Source organism: Moschus berezovskii, chromosome 13 (genome assembly GCF_049115385.1).
Source record: "Moschus berezovskii isolate FMDL1 chromosome 13, NW_MosBer_1.0, whole genome shotgun sequence".
Taxonomy (NCBI): Eukaryota; Metazoa; Chordata; class Mammalia; order Artiodactyla; family Moschidae; genus Moschus; species Moschus berezovskii.
In genome coordinates, this window is record NC_142472.1 from 62869464 (window position 1) to 62895468 (window position 26005).

At 38.2% G+C, this 26005-nt stretch overlaps 1 protein-coding gene across 3 annotated transcripts in view; it reads right to left on the bottom strand.

Moving 5' to 3' along the window:
* Positions 1–26005, bottom strand: part of TRPC4 (transient receptor potential cation channel subfamily C member 4) — a 209905-nt gene that overhangs the window by 136525 nt on the left and 47375 nt on the right. For all 3 annotated transcript variants that reach the window (XM_055426213.2, XM_055426211.2, XM_088842727.1), the window contains one exon: positions 14335–14738. In XM_055426213.2, coding sequence (XP_055282188.1) covers positions 14335–14718 — 384 coding nt within the window. In that variant the 5' untranslated portion in view covers positions 14719–14738. The remainder of the gene's footprint in view (positions 1–14334; positions 14739–26005) is intronic.

Below are 26005 nucleotides of genomic sequence, written 5' to 3' on the forward strand. Positions count from 1 at the left end.
TTACTGAGCATCGTGATGGAAATTCAGACAAAAATCAAATTAGCTACTTGGTTCTGAAATGAATGAATGAATGCTGCTGCTGCTGACAACACTAACTCAAATGTAGATACACTCAGTTCAGTTCAGTTCAGTCGCTCAGTCGTGTCCAACTCTCTGCGACCCCATGAATCACAGCACACCAGGCCTCCCTGTCCATCACCAACTCCCGGAGTTCACTCAAACTCATGTCCACAGAGTCAGTGATGCCATCCAGCCATCGCATTCTCTGTCGTCCCCTTCTCCTCCCACCCCCAACCTTTCCCAGCATCAGAGTCTTTTCCAATAAGTCAACTCATCCCGTGAGGTGGCCAAAGTATTGCAGTTTCAGCTTTAGCATCAGTCCTTCCAATGAACACCCAGGATTGATCTCCTTTAGAATGGACTGGTTGGATCTCCTTGCAGCCCAAGGGACTCTCAAGAGTCTTCTCCAACACCACAGTACAAAAGCATCAATTCTTCAGTGATCAGCTTTCTTCACAGTCCAACTCTCACATCCATACACGACCACGGGAAAAACCATAGCCTTGACTAGACGGACCTTTGTTGGCAAAGTAACGTCTCTGCTTTTTAATATACTATCTAGGTTGGTCATAACTTTCCTTCCAAGGAGTAAGCATCTTTTAATTTCCTGGCTGCAATCAGCATCTGCAGTGATTTTGGAGCCCAAAAAAATAAAGTCTGACACTGTCTCCACTATTTTTCCATCTATTTCCCATGAAGTGATGGGACCAGATGCCATGATCTTTGTTTTCTGAATGTTGAGCTTCAAGCCAACCTTTTCACTCTCCTCTTTCACTTTCATCAAGAGGCTTTTGAGTTCCTCTTCACTTTCTGCCATAAGGGTGGTGTCATCTGCATATCTGAGGTTATTGATATTTCTCCCAGCAATCTTGATTCCAGCTTGTGGTTCTTCCAGCCCAGCATTCCTCATGATGTACTCTGCATAGAAGTTAAATAAGCAAGGTGACAATATACAGCCTTGATGTACTCCTTTTCCTATTTGGAACCAGTCTGTTGTTCCATGTACAGTTCTGACTGTTGCTTCCTGACCTGCATACAGATTTCTCAAGAGGCAGGTCAGGTGGTCTGGTATTCCCATCTAGGCACTCACTTTACCTGAAAGTGAAAGTGTAAGTTGCTCAGTTGTGTCCAATTCTTTGCGACCTCCATGGACTATAGCCCTAGCCTGCCAGGCTCTTCTGTTCATGGAATTCTCCAGAATACTGGAGTGGGTTGCCATTCCCTTCTCGAGGGGATCTTTCTGACCCAGGGATTGAACCCAGGTTTCCCACATTGTACGCAGATTCTTTACCTTCTGAGCTACCAGGGAAGCTCCACTTTACATGAAGTACTTAAAATTTCTAATTCTTATAATTGTTTGTTTCAAGTTAAATAATCATCACTGGGTCATGCAAGTAGTAAGAGGGTAGAACTACGACTTGTATTCCTCTCTGTCTAAATCCAAACCTGGTCCTCTTTACCAGGAAACATTTCCTGTTACACATAATTAAGCCTTAATACATTTATTTATATTCATATTTTTCCTTATTCTACCGAATGTTAAAGGCTGGAATTAAAGTAATGTTTATGACAAATATTTATATTTGATCCTAGACCAAAAAAAAGTGAATTTTAATCCTGGCTCAAGAATGAATAATCTCAGTATTGGGCCAGTTAATGAATAATCTTGGGCCAGTTTCCAAAACTAGTATAAATTTTATTTTCTTCATACCTGTATGAGGTTCTAGGAGCCAGTGTGGGTGTGTGTGTGTTGGGGAAGTGGGGGCAAAAGAGGGGCAGAGAGGTCGTATAAATATGATATCAAAATGCCCTCTGATTTCCCAAAGTTAAGTTTGAATCTTTGCTTTTTAGTTGAGATAATCAGGCAGCATAGGCTTGGCTTAAGGAGATCATGGTATAGTAAAGTAAAAGTCATCCAAAACAGGTGCTAGAACACATGATTTAATAAACATTACTTGCAAGTCAAACATTAAGTTTATGCTGAAAAGCACTGAATAGAATACACACTAAGTTTCTTTCCTAAAACTAGTAACTTTAGGTAGGTCAGACCAGAAGAATCAAAGGTATCTCAGATGATAAAGAAGATGAATGGGCTCTGATACTCTAGAATAAAATATGCAAGAGAAGTATGTAAACACAATTGGAAAATCAATATTGTATAAAAAACCAAAATGGATGAGTATATATATTATAAATTATTACTTCTATTTATCTCAAAGTTGCAATTGATTGCTAGATCAGATTCCTTGAAGTCAAGGGCTACTATGTGGTCATATTTTAACATTATCTTGGCCACATAGGCAGCTAAAGGAATTTTAAAGATAGCAGAAGAATGGCAGGATTCATTTACTGACTTTTTGGTCACCCAGACCATTCTCCTAACTTTGCTGTCTCTTTGAGTTGTTCTTCTTGTTGCTCCACCCCAGTGAACTTAGAGGAGCAAAAACCAGTGACTTTGTACCAAGAATAATGTAATGATTCCACATTTGCTAGGCCTGTCAATGTGGATGATGACATGTATACCCAGTTTCTCCAAGATCAATGTGCCTGTAAGGCTTCCCCAGTGACTCAGTGGTAAAGAATCTGCTTGCCAATGCAAAAGATGAGAGTTTGAGGGTTGGGAGGATTCCCTGGAGAAGGAAATGGCAACCCACTCCAGTATTCTTGCTTGGAAAATTCCATGGACAAAGGAGCCTGGTGGGCTATAGTTAATGGGTCACAAAAGAGTTGGACACGACTCAGTTGACTCATTGGAAAAGACTCTGATGCTGGGAAGGATTGGGTGCAGGAGGAGACGGGGACGACAGAGAATGAGATGGCTGGATGGCATCACCAGCTCGATGGACATGAGTTTGAGTGAACTCTAGGAGTTGGTGATGGACAGGGAGGCCTGGCATGCTGTGATTCATGGGGTTGCAAGGAGTCGGACACGACTGAGCGACTTCACTTTCACTTTTCACTTTCATGCATCGGAGAAGGAAATGGCAACCCACTCCAGTGTTCTTGCCTGGAAAATCCCAGGGACGGGGGAGCCTGGTGGGCTGCCATCTATGGGGTTGCACAGGTTCGGACACGACTGAAGTGACTTAGCAGCAGCAGCAGCAGCAGCATACTACTCAGGCTTGGTGAAAAACATTCTATGTGATTTTTCCAGATAAACTTTAGAATCTCTTTCAAACCTCAGAAACCATCTATGATTTTTAAGAAAAGCATTCCAGTTTCCATTATTTTTATTACAAAGGGGTGTGCATGCGTATATGTGTGTACACATATGTGTGTGTAGCTGTACATGGATATGTGTGCGTCCCTTGGTATCTTTGGGGCTGGGTTCTAGGACCTCCACCCTGGATACCTCCACACATACATACACACGGGCTTCCCCGATGGCTCAGCAAGTGAAGAGTCTTCAACGCAGGAGACATAGGAGACATGGGTTCAATCTCTAGATTGTGATGATCCCCTGGAGTAAGATATGGCAACCCACTCCAGTATTCTTGCCTGAAGAATGCCATGGACAGATGAGCCCCATTGGCTACAGTTCATGGGGTCACAAAGAGTCGGACATGACTGAGCAAGCATGCGTGTGTCCACACACGCATACACACACACACACACACACATATACTGTGCTGTCCTAGGACGTGACTAAACAACAACAGAATAATTGATTAAGGTGATTAATGAAAATGAACCTCCAAAAGTTTTTCACCAAAGCTCACATTTCAAAGTTTAGTTTCCTCTTGCTCTTGAAGTGAAAGTTGCTCTGTCGTGTCCGACTCTTTGCAACCCCATGGACTGTAACCAGTAAATCCTCTGTCCGTGGGATTTGCCAGGTAAGAATACAGGAGTGGGTTGCTATTCCTTTCTCCATGGGATATTCCTGACCCAGGGATTGAACCCTGGTCTCCTGCACTACAGACTGCTTCTTTACTGATTGAGCTACCAGTATACCCTCTCTCTTACTTTAACATAAACTCAGTCTTCATACAAATGCTAAGGCTTCTCAAGGAATTTACTTTGAAGAACTTTTAGCCTCTTCAACACACATAAACATTTTTAATTAAATTGAATTGAATAAGTATAAAATGCTCAAATGACATCAAGGTGGAGGTACATATACTGAGCTCTCTAAATGCCAGCCATATTAGTGTGCTAACTATCTAATCTTTACAACAACCTGGTGAGCAGGGACTATTATCTCCTTATTTATGAGAAAGTCAAGGCTCAAATAATTTGCCTAGATGATAAGGTAGGATTTACAGCTCATCTTTCTCTCTCGAACCTCTTAACCATCTTTCCCTCCTTTCTTTTCCACAAACAGAAAATAAGGACTCTGTCTTGTATTTTATTACCATCAGATGGAAATGCCTCAATGCTTGAAGCTTTGCTTTATTGGTTGAGATTGTTTTTCATACATTTTTTCTCCACTTGAGTTTCAGAAGGCGCTAAAAGCTTTTTGCTCTTGTGCATTCTGAACATATTTAATGATGATGCTGATGACTTTTATAATAAGTGTGATATGTTGAAAGAAAGGAACAAGAGGATTCTGGAGAACTGCTTATCTATAATTTTCTGGTCATCAAGAAAAAGAAAATGTTAGTGTGTATTATCTTATGAGTCAGAATGACCAGTTAGCTTAAACCACTTTATCATATTAACAGTGAAACATAGTCCATCTTTAAAAATTCTTCCATTTAGGGCAGAATCACTCAGATCACTCATGATTGCATTTGCCAGCTGACTAAAGGAAATCTAGGCTCCATCTATGTTGTTCAGTTCAGTTCAATTCAGTCGCTCAGTCGTGTCCAACTCTCCGCGACCCCATGAATCACAGCACGCCAGGCCTCCCTGTCCATCACCAACTCCCGGAGTTCACTCAAACTCATGTCCACAGAGTCAGTGATGCCATCCAGCCATCTCATTCTCTGTCGTCCCCTTCTCCTCCCGCCCCCAAACTTTCCCAGCATCAGTCTTTTCCAGTGAGTCAACTCGTCGCATGAGGTGGCCAAAGTATTGCAGTTTCAGCTTTAGCATCAGTCCCTCCAATGAACACCTAGGATTGATCTCCTTTAGAATGGACTGGTTGGATCTCCTTGAAGTATAAGGGACTCTCAAGAGTCTTCTCCAACACCACAGTTCAAAAGCATTGATTCTTCAGCGATCAGCTTTCTTCACAGTCCAACTCTCACATCCATACATGACCATGGGAAAAACCATTGCCTTGACTAGACGGACCTTGGTTGGCAAAGTAATGTCTCTGCTTTTTAATATACTATCAAGGTTGGTCATAACTTTCCTTCCAAGGAGCAAGTGTCTTTTAATTTCATGGCTGCAATCAGCATCTGCAGTGATCTTGGAGCCCCCAAAAATAAAGTCTGACACTGTTTCCACTGTTTTTCCATCTATTTCCCATGAAGTGATGGGACCAGATGCCATGATCTTTGTTTTCTGAATGTTGAGCTTCAAGCCAACCTTTTCACTCTCCTCTTTCACTTTCATCAAGAGGCTTTTGAGTTCCTCTTCACTTTCTGCCATAAGAGTGGTGTCATCTGCATATCTGAGGTTATTGATATTTCTCCCAGCAATCTTGATTCCAGCTTGTGGTTCTTCCAGCCCAGCGTTCCTCATGATGTACTCTGCATATAAGTTAAATAAGCAAGGTGACAATATACAGCCTTGACGTACACCTTTTTCTATTTGGAACCAGTCTGTTGTTCCATGTCCAGTTCTAACTGTTGCTTCCTGACCTGCATACAGGTTTCTCAAGAGGCAGGTCAGGTGGTCTGGGATTCCCATCTCTTTCAGAATGTTCCACAGTTTATTGTGATCCACACAGTCAAAGGCTTTGGCATAGTCAATGAAGCAGAAATAGATGTTTTTCTGAAACTCTCTTGCTTTCTCCATGATCCAGCAGATGTTGGCAATTTGATCTCTGGTGCCTCTGCCTTTTCTAAAACCTGCTTGAACATCTGGGAGTTCATGGTTTACATACTGCTGAAGCCTGGCTTGGAGAATTTTGAGCATGACTTTACTAGCGTGTGAGATGAGTGCAATTGTGCGGTAGTTTGAGCATTCTTTGGCATTGCCTTTCTTTGGGATTGGAATGAAGACTGACCTCTTCCAGTTGTGGCCACTGCTGAGTTTTCCAAATCTGCTGGCATATTGAGTGCAGCACTTTCACAGCATCATCGTTCAAGACTTGAAAGAGCTCAACTGGAATTCCATCACCTCCACTAGCTTTGTTAGTAGTGATGCTTTCTAAGGCCCACTTGACTTCACATTCCAAGATGTCTGGCTCTAGGTCAGTGATCACGTTATCGTGACTATCTTGGTCGTGAAGATCTTTTTTGTACAGTTCTTCTGTGTATTCTTGCCACCTCTTCTTAATATCTTCTGCTTCTGTTAGGTCCATACCATTTCTGTCCTTTATCAAGCCCATCTTTGCATGAAATGTTCCCTTGGAATCTCTAATTTTCTTGAAGAGGTCTGTTGTTTTTCCTATTCTGTTGTTTTCCTCTATTTCTTTGCATTGATCACTGAGGAAGTCTTTCTTATCTCTCCTTGCTATTCTTTGTTGTAACAGCATTTAAATTCCCTGCTGTGGAATAATAGGACTCAATTTAATTTTAGACTTTCAAAGTACTTATTAGTAAAACTACTTTATATTGGTTTCTACTTGACATTATAAAGATCACGTGGGGGATAATTTTCAGCTTTTTCATATTAACGGTGGACAATGTTATAAACATTTCCTATTGACATTTTCCATCCAGAAATAAAGAAAGGATAATTGATGATGTATCCAGCTATGTCTCACAATAGGATAAATATTTTGTGACGTTGCTGTTGTTTAGTCACTAAGTTATGTCCAACTCTGTGACTCCATGGACTGCATCTCGCCAGGCTCCTCTGTCCAAGGAATTCTCCAGGCAGGAATACTGGAGAGGGTTGCCATTCCCTCCTCCATGGGATCTTCCCAAGCCAGGGATTGAAACCCTGTCTCCTGCATTGCAGGTGGATTCTTTACCATCTGAACCACCAGGAAGGAGAACATCTTTAATACTTTATAATTCTCTCTTGCTCTTGCTTTCACTCTTTCTCTGAATTTTGATAGTAAATATGATGATGGTATTTAGTTTCACTTACTGTGAATATCCAGGATGTAACAGAAACAAATCAAAAAGGGTAACCTTAACTGGTTAACCACAGAGGAAGTGGAAATGCTTTCACTCTGCAAGGGGCAGCTCTAAAGACTAGAACATATAGGCTGTCTTAGCACAGGACATTTAAAAAGGACTATATGAAATTTATGAGTCTGCAGAAGTAAATTACTTGCTCTAAAGTCCAGCAACTAAAATCAAACGAAGATAAGAGATAAAAGTAAACTCTATCTCTTCCCAGTAGCCAGGGATACATTTATTAGCATCAATATCAATTAAAAACATCCCGTATTTTTAGTCAGCAGGGTATATTTTGGATTGGATGCATATTTACATTAACTTGCTCATGCCAATCTCCTATTTCATCCTTTGATTTCCTGATTATATAATAGGTACTCTCTAAAGCCACAAATCACATTAGCACATACACAGAAATTATTTTTTGAAATCCCCTAGGTGCATTGAGATAGAAAGGAAAAGGGCAAACAATTAAATTCTCCCTTGCTCTCCCTGAATAGGGTTTCTAGTTCCAATAATTGCATTTTTCAAAGGAAAGAGAAGGCATGCACTCCAGAAGGTAAACTGCCAGTGCTGAACTTTATATTTTAGTGTATGTTGTATTATTAGTATATTTATTTGTCAGTAGGAAGACAGAGATTATGACATAGTAATAACAGTATATTATGCTGTTATTATACGTCACCTTATAAAACACTTTTACAGAACTTTAACATCACCAAACATTAAGAAGCAAGTAAGTTAATTCTACGATTCCACTTAATACTGAGAAAACCAAGGCTCAGAATGATTTTCAGAGGCTTGTCCTGTTAGCAACTGTTGAACAGGGCTAGAAGTCAGCATTTCTGTCACTCAACTCTACTCTTCCCTGGCATTTCATAGCTTCTAATTACCTCTAATGACTTAGAATCTACTGAGCAACTAAATTATAAATGGTATAATAGTCAAGATGGTTCCAAATAGGGAAAGGTGTACGTCAAGGTTGTATATTGTCACCTTGCTTATTTAACTTCTATGCAGAGTACATCATGAGGAACGCTGGGCTGGAAGAACCACAAGCTGGAATCAAGATTGCTGGGAGAAATGTCAATAACCTCAGATATGCAGATGACACCACCCTTATGGCAGAAAGTGAAGAGGAACTCAAAAGCCTCTTGATGAAAGTGAAAGAGGAGAGTGAAAAGGTTGGCTTGAAGCTCAACATTCAGAAAACAAAGATCATGGCATCTGGTCCCATCATTTCATGGGAAATAGATGGAAAAACAGTGGAAACAGTGTCAGACTTTATTTTTTGGGGCTCCAAAATCACTGCAGATGCTGATTGCAGCCATGAAATTAAAAGACACTTGCTCCTTGGAAGTAAAGTTATGACCAACCTTGATAGTATATTAAAAAGCAGAGACATTACTTTGCCAACCAAGGTCCGTCTAGTCAAGGCAATGGTTTTTCCCGTGGTCATGTATGGATGTGAGAGTTGGACTGTGAAGAAAGCTGATCGCTGAAGAATTGATGCTTTTGAACTGTGGTGCTGGAGAAGACTCTTGAGAGTCCCTTATACTTCAAGGAGATCCAACCAGTCCATTCTAAAGGAGATCAATCCTAGGTGTTCATTGGAGGGACTGATGCTAAAGCTGAAACTGCAATACTTTGGCCACCTCATGCGACGAGTTGACTCACTGGAAAAGACTCTGATGCTGGGAAAGGTTGGGGGCGGGAGGAGAAGGGGACGACGGAGAATGAGATGGCTGGATGGCATCACTGACTCTGTGGACATGAGTTTGAGTGAACTCCGGGAGTTGTTGATGGACAGGGAGGCCTGGCGTGCTGTGGTTCATGGGGTCGCGGAGAGTCGGACACGACTGAGAGACTGAACTGAACTGAATAGTCAAGATAGAGGCACAGCCTACATATGTAACTCTAGAGGCTCTTTTAAATTTATGTAACTCATATCCTACATTAGGATAATTAGCTAATCATTTAAATGATTCCTATCCAAATTGGCACAGTGGCTGGAGCCAGATAGCTGGTGATTATTTTCCATGACTCTTGAGTTCCAGCACCGATATTTCCTGGTTCTTTGATCTGGGATGTGTCACTAATACTTTTTTGTGCCTTCATTTCCTCATCTGTAAATGGGGAGAACAATGGGACCAACCTTCACCAGATAATGTGAAGATGAAATGAGATAATGCAAATAAAATTCTTATCATGAATTACTGGCATGATGACAAGTTCAATGAATATTCATCATTCAGGCTATCTGCAGGTTTGATGCTAGATATTGGTTTATAGATTCTTTTGGTCAGGTTAAATCCCAAATACTTTTCCCTCTTCTGTAAAACAAAGTGATTGGGTTAGATGATCTCCAAGGTCTCTTGAGATTATAAAATCTGATACTCTTTTTAGTGGGGCTTTCAAATCAAAATTTCTTCAATTGAAATACTCTAGGATCTTAATTATTGAATGGATAAGTAATGTTTAGTATTTTTCCCAAAGAAGGGAAAATATAATAAATGCATTAGTGAAATTGGAAAATTATTTTGTATTAAATACCACTTAATCACTTGTATTTAAGATAATTATTTGAAATCTCCCAAATGCAAGGTTATCATGGTATAATGCAACCATACCTAACATGAGGTATACAACTATAGGTATTCTGTAGTTTTCAACATTCTCTAAGTCAGCGGTTCTCAAAGTGTTGTCTCCAGACCAGAAGCATTAGTGTCACTTTCATACTTGTGAGAAACACAAGTCCCAGGGACCCCTTCCAGACCAGCTATATCAGAGACTCTTGGGGCGGGATCCGCAAACTGAAGTAACAAGCCCTCCCAGAAATGTTGATGGTACTGAAGATTTGGTACTAGTGTCTAAGTGAAGAGTGAAAAAGAAAGTTCTGCTTCTGATAAACATTTACTGAAGCAGCTGAAACTGAAATTGAATCTGGCCTTAGAAGACATCAAAGAGAAAGGTCTGTTAGAAATAATTAGAAGTCAAGTAACCAATCAATTGACTGAAAAAAGGGAGCTGAGAAGTCACTGTTGGTTATTCCCTATGGAGAAATAAGGCACTAAGGAGGTTAAAGAAAAGTTCAGTAAAATCAGCAGAGAGTATCAGAGTAATGATTCCAGCCAGGAAGCAGTCTCAGGAAGAATACATAATGTCCCATCTCCCTGCCCATTGTGGAGAATGACAGGTTCTCCGTGCTGTATACTACATGAAAAGAAATAAAGTATTGCTCTTTCCATTTTTTATAGTAAAAATGAAAACACTAAGGACTCAATATCTTGATTTATGAAGAAATACATGAACTAGGAAAGAAAATAATTAATAATCTATTCCCGTCTATTTATCTGGAAAAACCTAAATATCTTCACTAGATGTGGCATCAAGAAAAGTTTTAACATACTAACCATCATAAACATTTAAACAATACACAAGGGAAAGGACATACAACCAATGTCAAAGTGACTGGAAGACAGGTGACTTTATGCACTTCAAGGTCCTCCCTATTGTCTGAATATCAATCCCAAACCCCTTTCTTAAGAACAAAATGTCTGATAATCTCCTAGATAGCAATGCCAATAAAGGGAAAGCTGAGTATATCCAAGCAGGTCTCATACACCTCTTTTAGAGTCTCTGCCTCAGTTACTGGAAATAACTTTCCCCAGTTATAAACCAAACATTCGTCCTTCTCCTTCAGGCCTTTCTCCTGCTCCCCCGATGCCTTCCACCCAATAATATTTTGTATTTACCAAGTCTTGTCAGTTTACTTTCATAATTACCCAAGGATTGATTTCTCTTTTCCATTGTGATTACATTTACTCATATCCCCATGATATTTTTCCTGTCTCTCTTCACAACTAGACTCTAGAAAACAAAAATCATGTCTCCTCCCCAGTGACGGGGCTCAGACCTGGCCCAAAAAGCATATGCAAATTGTAAATTGTTCCCTGGCTAATGTACTGGAAGAATAAGCCGAGTAATCTGAAATCTCAAGCCCCCATGATTTCGGGAGGCAATCATGCATTGTATCTTATTCCAGAGAAAGAAATTATCATGTGACACATTCGTCAAAGAAGAGTCTATTTCCTGATCCACATCTGTCACATTTTAAGTTCTAAGTAAGTGTTCCGATTATCAGATTTATGTGTTTTTATAATAGATCCTTTTCCTTGACTCATTTTAAGACAAGTTATGCTGATTTTGACCACTTGGATATTATTGTTCTTAGGTTTTAACACTCAGCTTCAGTGACCTCAACAAAATTAATGGTAATGTGTTCCAGGGTCTTTGAGGGTGGCCTGTAAGACTGCAAATTAGGCAAACAGAGTAAACACAAAATGGCTTTTATGATCACAAGAATCTTCTAAGGAATTACAATTTATGAGATAAAAAATCCTGTCAAGAATTTATTTGTTACCTGCCAGATGCTGGCTAATGGAAACTTTTATTCCAAATGACGTTGGCCACACTTAAGAGATGCATTGTCTAAGTAAGTCACAGATAAACAGCCAAGCTCTAATGGGGTTCGTCTGCCCCCCTCTCTCCCCCACAAACCCCAGGGACCTCTTTTATGTGCCATACTGTATACATTTCCTGGTGTAACAACCTCACTTTTATTGTACAAGATACCAGGAACTCTGAGGTAGGTTGGAGTTGCTCTTTCCGAATTACAAAGTTCAAACCAAAAGATACAACTTTTGTTGATTCTCAGTGTCTTTGCTGAAGAGGAATTCTAGAATGTGCAAACAGAAAAGAAAAATTCTTGGCTTACGAACTGATATAAAAGAAATCCTCCAGAAACGCAAGGCCTGGGATATTTCAGACTCCTGACAGACTGCAAACCTTTACTGCCTTTTATTAATGATCAGGGTTCCAGATCAAGTGCCTCTAAGAAGCCAAGACCTACTTGTCAGACTAGAGTTTAGCTTAGAAGTTGAACATCTTCCAACAAACAATCTCATAATAGCAGATATCTTCTCCAGACACCAAATTACTTTGGCGAGTACAAATGTCATTGACTAAAGAGACACTGAAATGTTTGGTCACTGTTCTCTAGACAATAAAATTAAGAAGATTATATAGTAATAAGCAGGAAAAACACAATAGCAATTTTGTTCTATGGACCTGTTATAATCTTAAATGATCTAGACATACAGTCCCAAGTCTGTCTCATGGTTGCTCTTATAGATAATAAACAAGAGGGTATATAATATAAGATCATTGTTATTAGGAAATGCAAATACTTTAGGAATATGATTGTGCAAGGTGTTTCAAATTCACAAGGTGACTGGGGAAGTAGCACCTGAACTTACACAGATAAGAACAGATTCCTATTCATTCCTGTCTAAGTGTTTGGTGTTTCTCTAGTGGTGGAAAACTGGGATATAACATAACATATGTCTTTAAACATTACTACTACCTGTCCACACCTGTCAAGCATAGTACAAGTTGGAAAATTCTTGTCTTACAAACTGATACAAGAGAAATCATCCAGAAATACATGGCCTGGGATATTTCAGACTCTTGCCAGATTTCAAACCTTTGCAAACCTTTACTACCTTTTATTAATAATCAAAGTTCAGATCAATATGGTGGGAAGGTAACCCAAACAACTGGATATGAAACAAAAAATTAAAAACCAGTAAAGCAAAAAACAAAGAAGTATTGTCATTGTGGAGTGTTGTTTTATCAAAGTTTGGAGCCAGGTGAGGGAAAAGGATGCCTGATGTTGAGACATAAGAATGGGCCAAAAAACAGACTTTTGGGGAGACCTTTTCAGGAGACATCCAGCCTTGAAATTCTTGTTCTAATCATGGCAATGATTCTGATCAAAGTCTTCCAGTAAAGCAAAGATAATGGTATTAACAGCTACAGCAGGTCTTACTTTAAAAGAATGTAATGTCTCTAAGGTGTCTTAGTTGGTAAAGAAATCTGCATGCAGTGCAGGAGACCCAGGTTCAATCCCTGGATTGGTTAAGATCCCGTGGAGAAGGAAATGGCAACCCACTCCAGGATTCTTGCCTGGGAAATACCATGGACAGAGGAACCTGGTGGGGCTACAGTCCATGGGGTCACAAAGAGTCAGACACGACGTAGTGAGTAAACCACAAACGATGTCTCTAAGAATCCGTCATTTGCAGAAAATATTTGCACCTTTATCAAATAGAACAGAAACTGCTAGAGGTGTAAAAACAAATGTTTCTATAAGATTTTACTTGAAAGGACAGATTTTGAGCCACTGAAATACATGCAATGTCTTCTGCAATTAGTCAAGGAGACTTGATGCGGGAAGTGAAGAGTTCAATGTGAAAGGCTAAAAGATCGAATAGTTCAGATACAGGGCAGTATTAGGGAATAATGTAGACAGACAAAAATAGATTCCTTATTCATTTCAATCTACGATTTTTCTACTTCCTTAGGGGTAAAAAATAGGGAGATAACAGGAATAAAAACCAGATAGTATTTATAATCAGGTACCGTTTTAGCTTAGTTTCTACCGATGACAGTAAGATACAGCTACATTTTGCCAAAAAAGTGTGATATATTAAATCTACAGCCAGTTATTTTCTAGTAATCTTCTTTGCTTTTTTAAAATATTGGTCTCCATTTAAAAGAATCCATTAGAGTTTGCTAAAAAGCAGTATCAGAGTTAGATGTACAACTCACTTTAGTAATAAGATACAGAATTCCAGAACAGGCAAGAGGGTTAAAAAGAAAAATAGCAAAAGAATTCAGTCTGTTACTGTAGAATGTTCAGAAAATGAAGGACAAGAAGAAAACACCCACATATACACAGTAGCACCACCCTCCCCCAAATTTATATACTATTACATAAACATGTCCCTAATGTATGGGAAACCACCACAGGTTACTTAGTTTTGCTTTGGTCCTCATTAATGTCTGATTAGCCAGGGTAAGAGGTGTAGGTGATGGTGACTTTTGGAGAGTATAAAATGTGTGCTTAGTGGTAGTTTTCCATCATAATATTTATTATTTCAGTGTTAATATTTCTTAAAATTGGTGGAGAATTTGAACATCCATAGAAACCTTCTGCACGTAAAGTAAATGAAAACCAGTATTTTTCTAGTACCTGTTTTTCTCCACTGGGCTTTTTGTGGTTCAGCAGCAGCTCAACAGCTCCCACAACTTCTTTCCTGATAGCATGTAATAGGGCATCTCCAACATAGACGTTAAAGCTTAAGAGCAGTTCGATGAGTTCCAAGTTCTCATTTTCAATTGCAATGAGAAGAGCAGTTCTTCCAAGAGGATCGATGCAATTAATATTGATTTTAAAATAAATTTCAGCTTCTTCCAGGGATTTCTTGACGCTTGCATAATCTCCCTTTTCCACAGCATTTAGGTAGGCTTTCTCGGAGGGTGAGAGTTCAGATTCTGCTCGGACTATCCTGAGAGGGATGCGGTCTCTATAGGGGGCGTTAACATTTCTTTTGTAATAAAACTGCGCCATGTTCATGCCATGCTATGTCTTTGTCTCTGAAAGTGGAAACAAAAACCAAAACACACAAGGATTAGGGTTAGCACACTTTTTAATAATTCTGCATCACATTTAACTCACAACAATGCCACTAATAATGATAAAACTTAATTATTAAGAAGCTACTTTCCCTTTAAACAGTGGAAGTAAGTAATAATTATTCAGTGATCTCGAAACACAGGTTACAAAAGTTCTTATCTAAGAAGAATAAAAAGAGGCTAACATTTGGCAAGTTACTTTTTAAAATTTTAAGTCTTTATTGAATTTGTTACAGTATTGCTTCTGTTTTATGTTTTGATTTTTTTGACCATGAGGAATGTAGGATCTTAGCCCCCACCAACCAGGGATTGAACTTGCACTTCCTGCATTGGAAGGTGAAGTCAGAACTACTGAATCACCAGGGAAGTTCCATAACAAGTTGCTTTTAAAGATGACTTAAAAACTGACATTTGTCAGGGGTTGCACCTGTAATTTTAAAAAATTATTTGCAAAATTTATCATAAACACATACTGTGTTTAACAGAGAACCTTGAAAGTCAGAGGCTGTAACTTTGAGGTCTGCAAAATGGACCAGGGATTTTCAAGTATGTTTTCACTGTAAGTTGTGCTCATCTTGAAGATGCTGTTGAGGTTACAGAATATCAACATCTCAGCAAAATGTTTTTTCATTTTCATATATATTTTTAATGTTTGTAAGAACTGACATTAAAGTTTCTGTGACTTAGTGATATTAATGTCAATAAAATATCATACCGAGACTGATGAGTATAATTGTATTTTGTTCCTCTTATAAGTAAATTAATTGAGGAAAAAAGAATGTGAACTGATGGTATTATCAAGATATGTCTAGGCAATTTAATTTCCAAAGGAAACATTTAGAAAGGGATTAAATATATGGTTTATTATGAAAATGCTATTTTTCTTAATTCTCTTACCTCCAAAGCAGAGAACAATAAACCACAAGGTAGGAATATACTTATTGTAAAATGTAATATTATTTTGAAGTTACAGAAAAGTACAGTTGAAGATGAGGAAATTACCTCAAATAAATGAGATTATCATCTCAAAAAAAATCCAGTGTCTTTCAAAGTCTTGCTGATTTCATAATCATCTTAATGATACAAAGTTTATAAAAATGTATTGCTTTGAGCATAACTTCTTTACTTCTTAGTTCCTGATTTTATATGTACAGTCTGAACTATTTTATTATTCTATGTCATTAATATTCAACTCACATGTTTATTTACATACATTTGCTTATCAAATTAAAATGAATGGGGCATTCTAGGTACCTGAATATGTATATTTATCTTAATTGACCTTATCATTTTATAACTCAACCAGATTTGGAAAATGCTTTAACTGTAGATTAAATATGCATTGCATTAACAAATGTGATTATATTTAATGTAATGTTCTCAATTTGAGAAATTATTCATTGTTTGCATGCTGCCTCAATTTAACAGTAATTTCAGTTACCAAGCAGTTAAGTTTTAATTTTTGATGTCCAGATTATTCATCATGATTTCTCAAATATCTAGGTTCAAGGTCTAGTATACAGTGCTGTACATTCATAATTTGTTCCTTCCTGGCATATTAGATTCAGCATTTTATTAAGGCCTTTTTAAAGACTAAGCAAAAAGTGGCAATCTTAAAATCCAAAACATTTTTCTCAAATGTTTCCCATCTTATCAATCTTTTTGTTTTAAATGTATTATGATCAACTACATAGCATGATATACATTTATTTTCACAATTGGAGACAGTGTTGTGAGTTCTTTAAACGGCAATTTTACTTTTTTGGAGGAAGATGAAAAGTAATACTGGTTTTCAAATGTATTCATTTTAGATGTTCAAATTTCTTAATTGAACTTGATTATAATTTCAGTATTTGGAGGATGCTTTAAATTACTAGAGTAACAGGAATAAAATGTATATTATCAAATAATTAAGATAATTTAATATTCCTCTGATATAACCAAAGCTTCAATAAATCAACATCATTATGATGTTACATATCTCATTTTAATTTTCTAACCCCAAATGTACCATGTATCAGCTGATGTTTATTCATTAAGTCGTGTCTGACTCTGCGACCCCATGGACTATAGCCCACCAGGCTCCTCTGTCCATGGGATTTTCCAGGCAGGAATACTAAAGTGAGTTGCCATTTCCTACTCCAGATACTCATCAGTGGTAACATTAAAATATTTGCCTTAAGAAGGCAATTGTCACCCACTTCCCCAGCACTCCTTGTCTATTCATGTCAGCCTCCATAAGATATGTTTGATCAATGATGTAGTTTTCATGTGGCAATTTTATCAGGACTACAATATAAATACCTTATGATGATAATAACTGCCATTTATATTCTATTTCAGCAGTATACATTCTCCATTACCTTACTCTTTGTCCTTCATTTTCTAGAGTTGAATCTGAAGTTTCTCACCACAACATTTTTGCTTAAGACTAATGTTTGATTGTTGCCCAAAATATGAAAGTATGAACATACACATACACAGACTATAAGAAATTCATGTCAATTATGACTCAATCAGGATTAGGAATCAGTCTCAAAGATGGAAAAACGATTTTATTTTATTACATTTGCTTATTTTATTACTCATGGTATTCAATAGAAATTAGATAGTAAGTAGTATTATCCTATTCAGAGTGCAAGATGTTGGTGACAATGAAGGGATTAGTGGACAACACAGAAGATATACAAGAAACTGGGTGAAAAGAGGAGATAGATAAAGAGAAATTAAACTTATTAAAATCCATTCATTTAATCCAGGTAACTGCCATAAATATAAACTACACAAGTATTTTCAAAAAAAGTAATACAATATTGAGACAAAGATATATACAGTAAGATATTACTTGGCCATAAAAAAGGAATTGAAATTGGGTCACTGTAGAAATGTGGATGGACCTAGAATCTGTAACACAGATTGAAGTAAGTCAGAAATAGAAAAACAAATATTGTATATTAATGCATGTGGAATATAGAAAAATGGTACAAATGAACATACTTGAAGGGCAGGAGTAGAGAAACAGATGTAGAGAATGGACAGCTGGACATGGTGGGGAGGGAAAGGGGAGGGTGGGATGAATGGGGAGATTAGTATTGACATATATACACCACCATGTGTAAAACAGATAGCTGGTGGGACCCTGCTGTATAGCAAAGCAGGCTCAGCTCGGTGCTCTGTGATGACCTAGCGGGATGGGATGAGGGGAGGGTGGGAGGCTCAAGAGGGAGGGAATATATGTATACATACAGCTGATTCACTTTGTTGTACAGCAGAAACTAACACAACATTGCAAAGCAATTATATTTCAATTAAAAAAAACATATTCTAGTCCACATCATATTTAAGTTGTGAATTGGGCATGAGACTTTCCATGAGACAACCTGTCTCTCCATCCATAAAGTGAGAAAAAGAATACTCACGAAGGACAGGTGAGAAGAATCAGGAGAGTTTGTGCTAAGAAAGACCATTTGCAAATGTCCTAGGTTGGAATAAAGTTAGAATTCATGTTGGGAAGGTTAGATGAATTTAAAATATATTTAAAATGTAAATACATAAAATACAAAATTGAGTTATTTATAATGGAATAGTAAAATATAGAGAAAGAGAAAAGGAGAGGGAGAGAAAAGATGGAACAACTCTGATTGATGACTAAAAACTTTAACAAGTAAGGAAGAGTATAAAATTCTTCAGTACATCAACTTGTCCTTCCGGATTGAGATGCAGTGATACTAGCTGAAGGACAAAAATCAAGGTTAACAATTTAAAAATGTGATATATGAATGTAATCGCAAAGAGAAGGTGCTGATAAGGCTGATGGTTCCTAAGCAGACACTCTTATCAGAAACTATGGAATTGCTACTGGATAGCCACTCCAGTACTCTTGCCTAGAAAATCCCATGGACGGAGGAGCCTGGTAGGCTGCAGTCCATGGGGTCGCTACAAGTCAGACATGACTGAGCGACTTCAATTTCACTTTTCACTTTCACACATTGGAGAAGGAAATGGCAACCCACTCCAGTGTTCTTGCCTGGAGAATCCCAGGGATAGGGGAGCCTGGTGGGCTGCCGTCTATGGGGTCGCACAGAGTCGGACACGACTGAAGTGACTTAGCAGCAGCAGAAAGTCTGTAAAAGAACATGGGACTCAGTGAAGCAAATATACTGATCTCCAATGTGGAAATAAAAGCCTATTCCTGATCTTGCACTTTAAAATGAACTTTCTGAGGGGGAAAAAACATATTTTTTCCCCATAACTTACAGAGTTTAGCAGATCCTTTTGTTTCAATGATCCCTTTATGATGCATAAACTGGAAGTGAAATGGCTGCTTCATCAAGTTATGTTTCAAGGACTTGGAAGAGACATGGAATGTGATGGAGAAAGACTCAAATCTTGCACGTGAATTTTAAATTAACCCAATATTTATTTTCCCTAAATATGTTCAGGACTTATGAAGCAAAAATGTGACACAACTTCACCTTGACCTCAATCCCAAGAGAAATTTTAAAAAATTGTCCCTAGATATGAAAACCACAGTTATCTAAACATCTTGAAGATACACAGGAAAACAAAAGTTCCAGATATTTATAGAGATCAGAAGGCATATTCCCTAAAGGATGGCTGAGGCGTGTGGTGAAAAGAACGGGGAACTTGAATTCTGAAGAACACAAAGGAAAGAAAACACACAGAAATCTCCACTCTTGAGTGAACATTATTAAAAGTAAAATAAAATTTCCCCAAACAACTTCCTTTTTTTTCATTTCACTTTCGATTCCCTAACTAGTACAAGATACATCTGTACAGGTGTGAGCTTATGATACAGCGAGAAATACAGACTCCCTTTTGTTAGGATAGTATGGCATATATCTAGGCTCTATTTGTACTTTTTTTTCTGAAATCTGACAGGAAATAACAATTTCCCAGATGACTTATTCACACTCAAACCTATTTGAATTTTTTTCTTGCTATTGGTGTAGTATATAATATCAATAATCTTTGGCATAATGCATTGTGTACATAAAAGTATAAAGCTCTCATTTTTACTATCATTCTTAATTCCAGGCCCTTTTCTTCATCATCTTTCACACGTCTACACCAATATCCTTCTAATAATCTCACTGATATTATCCTTGCATCCTTCCTATTTAGCCTCCACAATGCCACATGCCTAATATTTCTAAAATATAAATCTGATTCAATCACTCTTGTACTTATAATCCTTAAATGACTCATAACCATTCACAAGAAAAATAATAACCTATTATAGAATATGAGACCTGCATGATCTGGCCTCTAATGGTTTCTTAGATGTATCTCCCAAGTCAATCCCTGAAAAACCTTATTTTATACTGACAAGAATCCCAACTACTTGGCCACTACAGCTTTAAGCATTTTCTCATACTGTTCTTTAGAATAGGAATACTGTTCCTCCCCTTGAGCCTTCTGGCAACTCCTGCCAAATTTTAAAACCTCTGTGAACTATCATAGCCTCTGTGGATTTTTCTTCTCTTCCTCTTAAGGCAGTTAATGACCTCTTTTATGTATCTTCATAAATTCTGTGGACTCTTTTTTTCTTTTTACTGTGTAAGAGATTGTGACTTATACAGTATTGCATCCCAATCCAAAGCAACTGGTTACTGCCCCAAATCTACTGATGAATCAACAAATTAATGACTATATTTTTAGAATCATTTCTCTGTCGTTTGGGGTAAAGGAATAAAATTAACAGGGTAAAATTGCTTTAATCATGTGCTGAAAGATTGTTTAGCCCATTGAATGCCACAATGAATAGCTGGACATCCAGTCAGTGGTCATAAATTACTGAATAGCTTGGGCAAAATGCTTTCATCTTTTTTTAACCTATTTTTATTCTCTACATATCTTACCCACAAGCTTTTTTTTTTTTTCCCACAAAGACCTATAACATGTAAATCAACACATCTATAACTCTCACCTTTGGAATATGCTTTCTATCACTACTGTCTAAATCATCAGAAGGATGTAAGACTTTAGTCACTTGACTGATACTTCTAGGGAAATGAGAGCACAGAGGGGGAAAAAAAGTACAAGACAGCCAGGGCCGGCAAACTGAACATCTCACAGAGGGAGAAATCAAGCTTATGTACCAGTTAACAGGAGACTAAAATATGCATATTAATATTTACAGAATTATAAAAAGGATAGGAGAAAAACTGAGGAATAAGAAATAATCAAGAATAAGAATGAAAAAAAGCAATTGGAGATACCAGAAGAATGACCATGAAATGAACCAGCAAACTTAAAATTCAGATCGTGACATTCTCCCAGTTTGGAAACTGTAAAAGTGAAGAGAAAAAGAGAATAGATGGGTAAGAGCCAACATCTATAATATAGCAAATGACTGAAGAGAAAATAAATAATGGTGTATGGGACATATTTTTAGTAATAATGACCAAGAATTTTCATAATTACAAAAGATAAAATACCTCATATGGAAAGAATCCAAAGTGCCATGTAAGACAGAAGAACAGCTGCTTCACAGATTAAGAAAATTATAAAGGAGGAGAAAAAAAATCCCCTAAGAGAACTGCTACCACTTACAACATAAGGAATAGCTAGGTCAACATAAATTTTTGTTCTATAAAACGTTTTCTCAGGGGTGATAAGACTGTAAACCTACTGGTTTATTCAGGATTTCAGTGTTCCCATCAAGAAATTCCTGCATATAAATTTACCTGAGATAGCATCCTGCTCACCTGGGCAAACAGCTTCCTTATCTTTCTTATCAAGACTCTCTCCAGACCCCTCACTTGGCTAATTTTGTTTAGTTGATAAAGTCGTTCCTGACCCTTTGTGACTACATGGACTGGTAGCCCACCAGGCTCCTCTATCCATGGATTTCCCAGGCAAGCATACTGGAGTGGGTTGTCATTTTCTTCTCCAGGGGATCTTCCTGACCCAGGGATCAAACCTGCATTTCCTGCATTGGCAGGAGGATTCTTTATTGCTGAGCCTCCAGGGAAGCCCTGGCTAAATCTACTGATCCTAAATTAGTAACGTCACAAATATCGCCCAATATCCATCATTCTCCCATCTTGAAATCCCTAACACTATGGATATTCTTTCCAGCTGGCCCCTATTGTGGCACTACACAGCTATATCAATGTGATGTTCTCCCTACTGCTAGGAGTGATAATGAATTTATCCTTATTTTACTAGAAAATCATATGATAATATTTTGGAAAGTCCAGTACATAAGATGAATAAAGCAACAGATAATATCAGACCTCTCAACAGCAAATTTGAAGGTTAGAATACAATGAGGTATTGACTGAAAGTTGAGACGGATATAAGCCTCCCCTTTCAAAATGAATTTTGAAACTAGAATTTCATATCTTTTTAAAATTATTTAAATGCAGGAAGGAATAAAATTAGTCTCATGCATACCGCCTTGGAAGATTGTTCACACAAAGACCATATTTGATCACAGGATGGCACTACAATATGTGGAAAGTATAGGTATAAAAAGAATGCTTTCTACGGTTTAAGCAGTTGAATTTTTGTCTCCATTGTAATCTACATGCATGGCTTAGAAAAGTGTCTGGTACATATAATGAATATTTATTGCAGGCATAAAATATCTATTAAACATTGACAACACCCTGGGAAGTGAAAGTCAACATCCTTGAGAAACAAGGCAAGCAGGGGAAGAGATGGAGATCTGCTTTAGGTAGGGTGATTAGGGGTGGCCTCTCTATGAGACGAAAGATGATAAAATGGCAGCTAAGTGGAGGTGATGGAATTCCAGTGGAGCTATTTCAAATCTTGAAAGATGATGCTGTGAAAGTGCTGCACTCAATATGCCAGCAAATTTGGAAAACTCAGCAGTGGCCACAGGACTGGAAAAGGTCAGTCTTCATTCCAATCCCAAAGAAAGGCAATGCCAAAGAATGCTCAAACTACTGCACAATTGCACTCATCTCACACACTAGTAAAGTCATGCTCAAAACTCTCCAAGCCAGGCCTCAGCAATATGTGAGCCATGAACTCCCAGATGTTCAAGCAGGTTTTAGAAAAGGCAGAGGCACCAGAGATCAAATTGCCAACATCCGCTGTATCATGGAGAAAGCAAGAGAGTTCCAGAAAAACATCTATTTCTGCTTTATTGACTATGCCAAAGCCTTTGACTGTGTGGATCACAATAAACTGTGGAACATTCTGAAAGAGGTGGGAATACCAGACCACCTGACCTGCCTCTTGAGAAACCTGTATGCAGGTCAGGAAGCAACAGTCAGAATTGTACATGGAACAACAGACTGGTTCCAAATAGGAAAAGGAGTACGTCAAGGCTGTATATTGTCACCTTGCTTATTTAACTTCTATGCAGAGTACATCATGAGGAACGCTGGGCTGGAAGAAGCACAAGCTGGAATCAAGATTGCTGGGAGAAATATCAATAACCTCAGATATGCAGATGACACCACCCTTATGGCAGAAAGTGAAGAGGAACTCAAAAGCCTCTTGATGAAAGTGAAAGAGGAGAGTGAAAAGGTTGGCTTGAAGCTCAACATTCAGAAAACAAAGATCATGGCATCTGGTCCCATCACTTCATGGGAAATAGATGGAAAACAGTGGAAACAGTGTCAGACTTTATTTTTTTGGGCTCCAAAATCACTGCAGATGCTGATTGCAGCCATGAAATTAAAAGACACTTACTCCTTGGAAGGAAAGTTATGACCAGCCTAGATAGCACATTAAAAAGCAGAGACATTACTTTGCCAACCAAGGTCCGTCTAGTCAAGGCTATGGGTTTTCCCGTGGTCATGTATGGATGTGAGAGTTGGACTGTGAAGAAAGCTGATCGCCGAAGAATTGATGCTTTTGAACTGTGGTGTTGGAGTAGACTCTTGAGAGTCCCTTGGCCTGCAAGGAGATCCAACCAGTCCATTCTAAAGGAGATCAGTCCTGGGTGTTCATTGGAAGGACTGATGCTAAAGCTGAAACTGCAATACTTTGGCCACCTCATGCGACGAGTTGACTCACTGGAAAAGACTCTGATGCTGGGAAAGGTTGGGGGCGGGAGGAGAAGGGGACGACAGAGAATGAGATGGCTGGATGGCATCACCGACTCTGTGGACATGAGTTTGAGTGAACTCCGGGAGTTGGTGATGGACAGGGAGGCCTGGCGTGCTGTGATTCATGGGGTCGCGGAGAGTCAGACACGACTGAGTGACTGAACTGAACTGAACTGAATTTTTCTCTAATCTTTTCCCATATCCCTATTTTTCACACCTTTGCAGAATGTGAAGATTTTAAGGATATATCATTTTGTAACAAGAATGAATGTATACATATTGCTATGGCAACACCAGAAACACTTTCACTACTTTCATCATGTCAAAGGTGTCTCTAATTGTCCTGTTGACAATGAAAGCATAATTTGCTGTAAAAGAAGCAATATTAAGAAGAAAGTGGAGGGAAGGCGATACATATTACAAGCAAGTAGTTTACAAGATTACGCCAAGAAAGACAAAATAACCTGGCTTCAAAAATGACATATTCAAGAGCAAAATTTATTCAAAAGTCGCCCAGAACAATCAGATCCTGCAGTCCATAGCCAACGTTCAGTTTCTGACATTGTGCGTGTGCACAGATGCGTATGTATGAACAGTAACTATGGTAACAGTGAGTCCTTTGACCAAAGGAGAAAGAAAGAAATCTTGTAATCATAGCAAAAGTAATATAAAATGCTTAAATCTGTATGCACACAATAGAATTTTTGATAAATATATGACCCTTAAATGTAAAAAAATACCAATTCGATTATTGCAGAAGTAAAGATGTCACACGGCTTAGATGTTATTGCTGGTGATGCTGGCGGTGGTAGTAGCGGTGGTGGCAGTGTGTGTGAGAGAGAAAGAGAGAGAGAAGCAACTCAATGCATATCTCATAAAAGCATGTCACTAGAGAAGCATTAAAAATCAGGGCAGGAAATGGAATGATAAGCAATGTTGAGACAGTTAAAAGTTTTGGAAATAATTATTTTGGAACACTGTGAGAATGATTGAATTGCATTTAAAAGCTGAATATTTAAACAAAATGATGGGAAAGCATCAATAAATGTTAGTCAATCCTTTCAGTGGGGAAGAATTTTCTAAGCAAAAAAATAGTGGAGAAATGACTATGAGGAAGACTCATGGTATGCATGCTGCTGCTGCCAAGTCACTTCAGTCGTGTCCAACTCTGTGCGAACCCACAGACGGCAGCCAACCAGGGTCCCCCGTCCCTGGGATTCTCCAGGCAAGAACACTGGAATGGGTTGCCATTTCCTCCTCCAATCATGGTATGCATACATAGAATTTAAAAATTCTTAGTATTAAAACATAACGTAGAAAATTAAAAGATAAAATAACTAGGAGAACTATTAAAACTAAATATGACTGAGAAGAGGTTATTAAATAGAAAAGAAAAATCACTAAGAGTCAGAGAATAAAAAGAACAGCTTCTTCCAAGAATAGGAAATATAACTGGAAGGTATCATTTGAAAATGCATTCTGCTTTACTGACCTCTATAACTATGAAGTCTACCAGTAAGACGGACACGTTGCATGCCAAATATGATTACATTATATATAAAAGAATGACCAGTACCAAAAAGGATGCAATGAAAATATTTCTCTTGTTAAATTGCTGGTGATAGTTGAAAGTGGAAAGGAACTGGAAAAATGTGTACTGGTCTTTTAAAAGGTTCAAGCCCTTTACCCCATGAATATCTCTCCCAGGAATCTATCTTCAGTTCAGTTCAGTTCATTTCAGTCACTCAGTCGTGTCTGACTCTCTGCGACCCCATGAATCACAGCACGCCAGGCCTCCCTGTCCATCACCAACTCCCGGAGTTCACTCAAACTCATGTTCACAGAGTCGGTGATGCCATCCAGCCATCTCATTCTCTGTCGCCCCCTTCTCCTCCCGCCCCCAACCTTTCCCAGCATCAGAGTCTTTTCCAGTGAGTCAACTCGTCACATGAGGTGGCCAAAGTATTGGCTGTATTTTATAAAGCAGGTGATGATGTACACACAAAAGGAAAAATAACTTTTACATATTGTTGAGAAAAACTGGAGAGACTTCAAGACTTAAAAACCAGTCATTGTCAGCTCATCAATTAAGAGCTAAATATCTACTTAATAAAAAGTGTGCCATTTAAATAAAATAATATATATTAGAAATTAATATTATGCAAAATAAGCATATTA